Here is a 10,000-nt window from a genome sequence, read left to right as displayed (position 1 = left end):
AGAATACCTCTCAAGTTGTGATCCTGTTATGCAAAAGCTACTTTTCTTACTTGTTGGTACCTGTTTTTGTGTATTTAGTATCCACATCAATCCTGAAAATTTCAATTCAAGTCATGGAAGAGATATTTAGTTACACCACCAGATATTTCCATTAACGGGTTAGTTTATAGGTCAAACTATATCGGGATATAAGTTTTGAACCATATGGCCTTAAATGGCATTACAATAGGCCTTACGATGGCATTGTGTTTATATGTACAGTATGAGGGCACATGTGTACGTTGTTGGAGTGTTAATAATGAAATTGTGATATTTAAGGCATTTTACATTGTTCCTAATTATTTTTCGGTGCTACAAAAAATGTTCTGTGCCAATAATTGTTTTCATTTATTAGCACCGGTGCTACTAGTGAAAAAGCTAAGCATACAACCCTGACATTCAGGCTTGGACCACAGCCAAGAGCAATTATCCAGAGGCAAAGGGCAATTTGATCAAGAGTACATGATGTTAGTTGAAGTAGAAGCTCTCTGCTGGGGCTGATAATGGACAACTATCAAGGCTTTGGGCATTTTGCCAAAAGGGTCACCCTCAAAGCAAAGGGTGGTGAGGGTTTGTTATGTTTAGGGCTGGGCTATATGGCTGAAAACTATATCTAATATACGTTTTTTATATTGATCGATAATAATTATTGATACTTTTTAAGACTTATTTAAGCCTACCAATAAATACAGTAAAACAATTTTCAACTGACCAAGAGTGCTATTTATCAGTGGAGAGGGTGTCTGGTAGTTAGGTAGGATGAGCGTGGATAAGGTCATACAATAATTAATGTACCGTATTTTTCCGACTATAAGGCGCACTTAAAATCCTTTCATTTTCTCAAAAATGGACAGTGCGCCTTATATCACGGTGCGCCTAATGTACGGAATCATTTTGGTTGTGCTTACCAACCTCAAAGCTATTTTATTTGGTACATGATGTAATGATAAGTGTAACCAGTAGATGGCAGTCACACATAAGTAATATGTGTAGACTGCAATATGACGCTAGTACCCCCAAAACTATAAATGTTCTCATTGGGAATATAGAACATTACACACGGCGGTCAAAAATCTATGAAGCCGCACCGCTTGAAGGATTGTCGGCGCGTTACGTCTACAGTAGTCAGACGTACCCTTCAACATACGAGTATTAGTATGGTGTGCAGTGTTTCCCATAAACTGCCAAGATACCTGTGGCGGTGGGGGCGTGGCTATGGGCGTGGTCACCATGACATCATCGAGTAATTTGCATAAATTACTACAATATGATTTTCTCTAAAAAGGCTCAAAAAATGTATACTTACTAATTAATAATAACAGTTTTGTTTTAAACGTCCGTCCATCCATCCATCCATTTTACAATATAATTACAACACTTTATGTACATATTTATATACAGATTTGAACAATAAGTTATCCACTGAAATATATTTATTAATTGTGGTTCTTACAAAAAATATATCTTGTAAAATATAAAAGCTAAAATGTCTCTTAAAGCTCTGCCCCTTTAATTAGTGCATACTAAAAAATTTTACTTTAGCCTACTACTACAAGCATATTATTTACCAGCAACATAAAGTGAAACAGAGGCAGAGGTGTCCTGCCACAGTCAGTAACAAATAAACAGAAAACAGTAGTGGTCAAATACAAATAAGGCAACAAGAGAAGTATCCTACACTTCTCTTTTGTAAAGTAAATGTGAACATCCTATATGGGCATCTACATCAACTATATGATTTGCCTGAGAAGCTGGACAGGACAAAAAAATGAAAATAAAAAAATAAAAATAATTTTTGTTTTGTTTTTTGTGGCGGACGTAATTCTTTCGTGGCGGGCCGCCACAAATAAATGAATGTGTGGGAAACACTGGTGTGTGTATAAGGACCGCAAAATGGCACCTATTAGCAGACATTTTATCCGGCGTTTTGTTTCGCAATATTATGCAAAACCAACTTTCTTTCCTTCTGGTACCTGCTGATGTGTATTTGGGATCTGCATAAGTCCAGAAAATTTGCACGTGTCAGCCTTTGTAGTCCGTGACGACACTGTAGTCGATAAGCTTCTTCTTTTTCTCTAAACTCTTGTTATGGGACATTCATCCTCCGCTGTTTCCATTTCTAATATAAAGTAGCTTAAAGTTCTAACTTAGTCAGTCAGTGCCGTGAGATACAGTCTGGTGTGCCGTGGGAGATTATGTCATTTCAGCTATTGGGGTTAAGAATATTTTTTGCAAACCAGTAATTATAATCCGCAAATAATGTGCCGTTGTTGAGTGTCAGTGTTGTCGAGAGCTCGGCAGAGTAAACGTGTAATACTCTTCCATATCAGTAGGTGGCAGCAGGTAGCTAATTGCTTTGTAGGCGTCGGGAACATGGTTTGTCGTGATCACAATATGCACACCACAGCGGGAGGCAGAGTGCAGGTAAAATGGTATCTAATGTTTAAACCAAAAATAAACAAAATGTGAGTGCTCCTAAAAAAAGGCATTGAAGCTTAGGGAAGGCTGTGCAGAACAAAACTACAACTGAACTGGCTACAAAGTAAAGAAAAACAAAATGCTGGACGACAGCAAAGACTTACAGCGTGTGGAGCTGAGATGGCGTCCACAAAGTACATCCGTACATGCCATGGCAACAATGTCCACACAAAGAAGGATAGCAACAATTGAAATAGTCTTGATTGCTAAAACAAAGCAGGTGCGAGGAATAGCGCTCAAAGGAAGACATAAAACTGCAACAGGAAAATACCAAGAAAACAGTAAAAGCCACCAAAATAGGAGCGCAAGACACTACACACAGGAAAACACCCAAAAACTCAAAATGAGTCAGTATTTTGAGACAAGTATAGTGATGCATGGTTGGTTATGGTTTAAATTCATTTTCCACAATTGCGACAACGACTTTTTATTGTCAAGAGTTCAATTTTTTAAATGATTTCTGCTGGTGGTGTGCCTTAGGATTTTTTCAATGGAAAAAATGTGCCTTGGCTCAAAAAAGGTTGAAAAACACTGAGTCAGTGGACTCGCTATGGAAGCGCTAAAAACTACCGGTGTAGTGTGAATACATAATTCACCCACGGACCTTTAGTTATAGACAGTACATGTTATGTAGACCACAAGGAAATGTTTTCAATTTAGAAAATCATCCGAATGGATACCGGTACTCAAAAATCATAATATGACCCCTTTAATGCGCCTTATAATCCGGGTGCACCTTATGTATGAAAATAGACCTGAATAAACCATGGCCTTATAATCCGATACGCCCTACGATCTGGAAAATACGGTAGATTTAAAGGTAGTTACAGATTTGAGACACTAGATGGCAGTGGTGTATAAGCTATTGAACACTACACAGAGTAGTTTGGGAAGCTACTCATTAAACGGACACATTGGGAGTGTCAGGATGTTGCCACAACGTCTGCATTAAAACCAACAAAACAAACAGCGAAGACAGAAAGACATCGCAACCAAAATTGGTAGTTGATACTGTTACGTGATTGGCTGTTAACGTGTCCCTCCCATTGCTCAGTGACACTTCCTGTTTGCTGGGTGACGAATCTTGCTTCATAATTTCTGGTTTCTTCCGACCAAAAATACATTGAATATTGTATCGAACGCATTTTATATTGATATCAATTGCAGTGTTTCCCATAAACTGTCAAGATACCTGTGGCGGTGGGGGCGTGGCTATGGGCGTGGTCACCATGACATCATCGAGTAATTTGCATAATTTACTACAATGATTTGATTTTCTCTAAAAAGGCTCAAAAAATGTATACTTACTAATTAATAATAACAGTTTTGTTTTAAACGTCCATCCATCCATCCATCCATCCATCCTACAATATAATTACAACACTTTATGTACATATTTATATACAGATTTGAACAATAAGTTATTCACTGAAATATATTTATTAATTGTGGTTCTTACAAAAAATATATCTTATAAATTATAAAAGCTAAAATGTCTCAAAGCTCTGCCCCTTTAATTAGTGCATACTAAATAATTTAACTTTAGCCTACTACTACAAGCATATTATTTACCAGCAACATAAAGTGAAACAGAAGCAGAGGTGTCCTGCCACAGTCAGTAACAAATAAACAGAAAACAGTAGTGGTGGTAGATAGACACAGAGCTTCATCAAACATCTGATCCAATGAACAAAGAGCTCCAAAAATCTTGAATTCTAGACTGCCATCAGTTTTACTCCCTACTCTTAAACATGTGTTTCCTACTGCCTGCAGACTTTGCACCCTTTGTTATATACACATGGTGTGTTTCTAATATAAATACATTTAATAGGGACGGCGTGGCAAAGTTGGTAGAGTGGCTGTGCCAGCAATCGGAGTGTTGCTGGTTACTGGGGTTCAATCCCCACCTTCTACCTTCCTAGTCCTTGAGCAAGACCCTTCACCCTTGCTCCTGATGGGTCGTGGTTAGCGCCTTGCATGGCAGCCCCCGCCATCAGTGTGTGAGAATGGGTGAATGTGGAAATAGTGTCAAAGCGCGTTGAGTACCTTGAAGGTAGATAAGCGCTATACAGGCGTAACCCATTTACCATTTATACTGACATCGTTTCATCGGCCCAGCCCTGGTTATGTTTGTTTTTTGAAGTGTCAGATGAAAGAGTGAAAAGAGGATGAAGATGGAGGATGCTTACTTGTTTAAAAGACTCATCATAGGCCCAGTCAGTGAAACCGTTGGCTGATGTGAAGGGAGGCAGCCCCACCGGAGACAACATCTCCTCCTCCGGCTCCTGCTTTATGGCCACTGGAGGAGACGAGGAGGACTTTCCAGCTGCTGACTGAGGCTCAGCGTAAGCACTGAACGGGAGACCTGGACCCTGCTGGACTCCGAAATTCTTGGCTTCCTGGCCGCTTTCCTCCTCGGGTATCTCTTCTTCTTCTGAGTCTTCATCGTCATCATCATCTTCCTCCTCCTCCCCTGCATCCGCTCTGGTCGGATGGTTGTTCAAGGAATGCTGAAGCGCTTGTTGGGAGAGGCCATCCGCTCTGCCGAAAAAGTCCGGCCTGGAGCCCGACTGGGATCTGGCCGTGGCCACTGCAGCGTGCTGGGCGAAGAGGAACTGCGCTTGGAGGAGGTGTTTCTCTTGGAAGTTCATGTCCTGCTTGGATTCGTGTTGTCTTTGGATGTGCTCCATCAGCGCCTCCAGCTTCACACCAGCAGGACTGGACTGGGGGCATCTCGCTGAGCTGCCCTCCTCGGGTAAACCTGACTGAGAGGGACACAGAATACCATGACTTGAATTAGAGATACAGTCACAGCTGATAGAAAAGAGGTGTTCCTCAGGGCAGTGTTTTTCAACCTTTGAGCCAAGGCACATTTTTTGCGTTGAAAAAATGTGGAGGCACACCACCAGCAGAAATCATTAAAAACTAAACTCAGTTGACAGTAAAAAGTCGTTGTCGCAATTGTTGGGTATGACTTTAAACCATAACCAAGCATGCATCACTATAGCTCTTGTCTCAAAGTAGGTGTACTGTCACCACCTGTCACATCACACCCTGACTTATTTTGACTTTTTTTCTGTTTTCTTGTGTGTAGTGTTTTAGTTCTTGTCTTGCGCTCCTATTTTGGTGGCTTTTTCTATTTTTTTGGTATTTTCCTGTAGCAGTTTCATGTCTTCCTTTGAGCGATATTTCCCGCATCTACTTTGTTTTTATCCTTCTTCGTGGGGACATTGTCGATTGTCATGTCATGTTCGGATGTACATTGTGGACGCCATCTTTGCTCCACAGTAAGTCTTTGCTGTCGTCCAGCATTCTGTTTTTGTTTCCTTTGTAGCCAGTTCAGTTTTAGTTTTGTTCTGCATAGCCTTCCCTAAGCTTCAATGCCTTTTCTTAGGGGCACTTACCCAATGTTCCCTCTAATTTTTCATGTGTGTGAGCAAACGCACAAACACCCTGAGCATTCGGTGGAATACAGACGTGCACACTGTGGTCATACCAGCAGCACATTTGTCTCAAACCTGACATAACAATTTAAATGTCTTATTATTATAATCACGTGACTAGTCAATTTCAAGAGATTATTTTCTAATATATGTGATTTGGCCCACTCAGATATTGTTTTTTTTTAATCAGCTATGCACTATAGTATTGTATGCCTCGGTGGGGGTCCTGCTTTGGAAAGATTGTGTACCCCTTTCAGAGATCACATTTAGTTCCCCTTAAAACATTCACATGTTGCATGAGATGAAGTGTTTAACTTTCTGTCCGTAAAATAAATATTTTTATTAGCAATTATGTAGTCCTGTAACATCATTTCATGATTAATATCCAAAAAATAACATTCTTAACAAATGACAGTAGAATAAGCACACTGATTGAGGAGTCATAGTAAAACAACCTGAAATTTACACTTTACGTGTAGTGTTGGAGTTGTCCAACTTTTTGTGTGGCCATAAACGCACCAGTGGCTAATTGCCATAGTGCAGGGGTCACCAACCTTTTTGAAACCAAGAGCTACTTCTTGGGTACTGATTAATGCCAAGGGCTACCAGTTTGATACACACTTAAATAAATTGCCAGAAATAGCCAATTTGCTCAATTTACCTTTAACTCTATGTTATTATTAATAATTAATGATATTTACACTTAATTGAACGGTTTAAAAGAGGAGAAAACACGAAAAAAAATGACAATTAAATTTTGAAACATAGTTTATCTTCAATTACGACTATTTAAAATTCAAAATTCAACCGAAAAAAAGAAGAGAAAAACTAGCTAATTCGAATCTTTTTGAAAAAATTTAAAAAAGAATTTATGGAGCATCATTAGTAATTTTTCCTGATTAAGATTAATTTTAGAATTTGGATGACATGTTTTAAATAGGTTAAAATCCAATTAGCACTTTGTTAGAATATATAACAAATTGGACCAAGGTATATTTCTAACAAAGACAAATCATTATTTCTTCTAGATTTTCCAGAACAAAATTTTTAAAAGAAATTCAAAAGACTTTGAAATAAGATTTAAATTTGATTCTACAGATTTTCTAGATTTGCCAAAATAATTTTTTTGAATTTTAATCATGATAAGTTTGAAGAAATATTTCACAAATATTCTACGTCGAAAAAACAGAAGCTAAAATGAAGAATTAAATTAAAATGTATTTATTATTCTTTACAATAAACAAAATAAATTTACTTGAACATTGATTTACATTGTCAGGAAAGAAGAGGAAGGAATTTAAAAGGTAAAAAGGTATAGTGTTTAAAAATCATAAAATCATTTTTAAGGTTGTATTTTTTCTCTAAAATTGTCTTTCTGAAAGTTATAAGAAGCAAAGTAAAAAAAATAATGAATTTATTTAAACAAGTGAAGACCAAGTCTTTAAAATATTTTCTTGGATTTTCAAATTCTATTTGAGTTTTGTCTCTCTTAGAATTAAAAATGTCGAGCACAGCGAGACCAGCTTGCTAGTAAATAAATAAAATTTAAAAAATAGAGGCAGCTCACTGGTAAGTGCTGCTATTTGAGCTATTTTTAGAACAGGCCAGCGGGCTACTCATCTGGTCCTTACGGGCTACCTGGTGCCCGCGGGCACCGCGTTGGTGACCCCTGCCATAGTGTATGTGTTGGTGCAGATGAGAGAGCGAGCAAGCGGCTGCTGTTGATATAACAGATGACAAAGAGTTGCTTTTGGCTTGGTTTGTACGGTAGACAACAACCAGTTTCACTAGATAAAAGTATTTTACACATTGTTTTGGTGTGGTTATGGCCGACAAACAATTTCGCTAAATAAAGGGACCGATGGAATTCCTGTCCTCCTTTAAGTGTCTCCACTCTCCACAGACGTTACAATAATTTAAGTGTTGACAAACATTGTTTTATCTGTTGTGGCCGCCTTTCGACACCTGTTACTCACAGTGGCATTGCAAAATCATACAAAACAAAGTATTTGTTTATTTTGTTTAGAGTGGGATTTGATTTTTTGCGCGGCATTGATTTGCTGTGCGCAGAGGACGTGTGAGCAGTGCGCAATTGCGCAGGTGCGCACCTTAGAGGGAACGTTGCACTTACCTTTTGTTTATTTTTTGTTTAAGCATTAAATACCTTTTTTTTTTTTTTTTTTTTTTTTTAATAATGTCCTGCCCAGCTTCTCGGGCAAATCATATAGCAGATGTAGATGCCCATATCGGCTGTTCAGATTTACTTTACAAAAGAGAAGTGTAGGATACTTCTCTTGTTGCCTTACTTGTATTTTGACTTTATTAAATGTATTTATATTATCATTTGGTGCAGCCGGGCCGGAGCAGGAGGGGATAGAAAGAGAGAAAAAGGAAGACAGAGGGGGGAATTGTGGGGACAAGAGGGGGATTAGACAGAGAGACAAAAACAAATTAAATACCTTTTTACCTGCACCCTGCCTCCTGCTGTTTCCGACATCTACAAAGCAATTAGCTACCGGCCGCCACCTACTGATATGGAAGAGTATTACACGGTTACTCTGCTGAGCTCTAGACAGCACAGACACTCAACAACAACACATCATTTGCAGACTATAATTACTGCTTTGCAAAAAATATTTTTTACCCCAGATAGGTGAAATTAGATCATCTCCCACGACACACCAGATTGTATCTCACGGCACACTAGTGCCTGAGGGTATACGTGCAATGCCCTCTAGGGATGGGTACCATTCACACTTGAGCTGATAAGGCAGTGTTTTTCATACAGTCTGGTGTGCCGTGGGAGATTATCTAATTTCACCTAATTGGGTTAAAAATATTTTTTGCAAACCAGTAGATATAATCCGCAAATGTGCCGTAGTTGAGTGTCGGTGCTGTCTAGAGCTGGGCAGAGTAACCGTGTAATACTCTTCCATATCAGTAGGTGGCAGCCGGTAGCTAATTGCTTTGTAGATGTCGGGAACATGGTTTGTCGTGATCACAATATGCGGGAGGCAGCATGTAGGTAAAAAAGTATCTAACACTTAAACCAAAAATAAATAAAAGGCGAGTGCCGCTAAGAAAAAGCATTGAAGCTTAGGGAAGGCTATGCAAAACGAAACAAAAACTGAACTGGCTGCAAAGAATGCTGGACGACAGCAAAGACTTACAGCGTGTGGTGCAGACTGCGTCCACAAAGTACATCCGTACATGACATGACAATCAACAATGTCCACGCAAAGACGGATAGCGTCCACACAACTTCAATAGTCTTGATTGCAAAAACAAAGCAGGTGCGGGGAATAGCGTTCAAGGAAGACATGAAAATACCAACAAAAGAGGAAAAGCCACCAAAATAGGAGCGCAAGACAAGAACTAAAACACTACACAGAGGAAAACAGCAAAAAAATCAAAATAAGTCACAGCGTGATGTGACAGTCACCTACTTTGAGACAAGAGCTATAGTGATACATGCTTGGTTATGGTTTGAATTCATATCCAACAATTGCTACGGAGTTACATTTTTTTATGTTTTCTGCTGGTGGTGTGCCGCCGGATTTTTTCAATTAAAAAAAATGTGCCTTGGCTCAGAAAAGGCTGAAAGACACTGCGATAAAGTATCAATCCCCAGTACCTGGGAATTGATACCGGTACTCAACGTTACTTCATTAAATATTCAAACACAGTGTTACTGTTCAAACTGAGTGTAAGGTTACAGTGGCCAAAATCCTTAATATATACTTGTTAAATTAAACCTCTGGATGTTTTTAATGAATATTTAGGCCTAGTACGCTATTGTATTTAAATATTACTCATGTGGTACTCGTCTCACTAGTGGTGTGTAAAATAATCATTTCATTAAATATTCAAACACAGTGTTACTGTTCAAACTGTGTGTAATGCTACAGTGGCCCAAATCTTTAATATATACTTGTTAAATTAAACCTCTGGATGTTTTTTTGATGAATATTTAGGCCTAGTACGCTACTGTATTTAAATATTACTCATGTGGTACGCGTCTCACTAGTGGTGTGCCAAAG

General features: G+C 38.6%; 1 protein-coding gene across 2 annotated transcripts in view; it reads right to left on the bottom strand.

Moving 5' to 3' along the window:
* LOC133641560 (AT-rich interactive domain-containing protein 3B-like) overlaps nt 1-10,000 on the bottom strand; it is a 39,854-nt gene that overhangs the window by 27,484 nt on the left and 2,370 nt on the right. For both annotated transcript variants that reach the window (XM_062035362.1, XM_062035361.1), the window contains one exon: nt 4,707-5,282. In XM_062035362.1, the coding sequence (XP_061891346.1) occupies nt 4,707-5,282 (576 nt within the window). The remainder of the gene's footprint in view (nt 1-4,706; nt 5,283-10,000) is intronic.

This window comes from Entelurus aequoreus, linkage group LG24 (assembly GCF_033978785.1).
Source record: "Entelurus aequoreus isolate RoL-2023_Sb linkage group LG24, RoL_Eaeq_v1.1, whole genome shotgun sequence".
Taxonomy (NCBI): Eukaryota; Metazoa; Chordata; class Actinopteri; order Syngnathiformes; family Syngnathidae; genus Entelurus; species Entelurus aequoreus.
The sequence above is the reverse complement of the archived record's forward strand: the minus strand, read 5'-3'. Positions and strand labels throughout refer to the sequence as shown.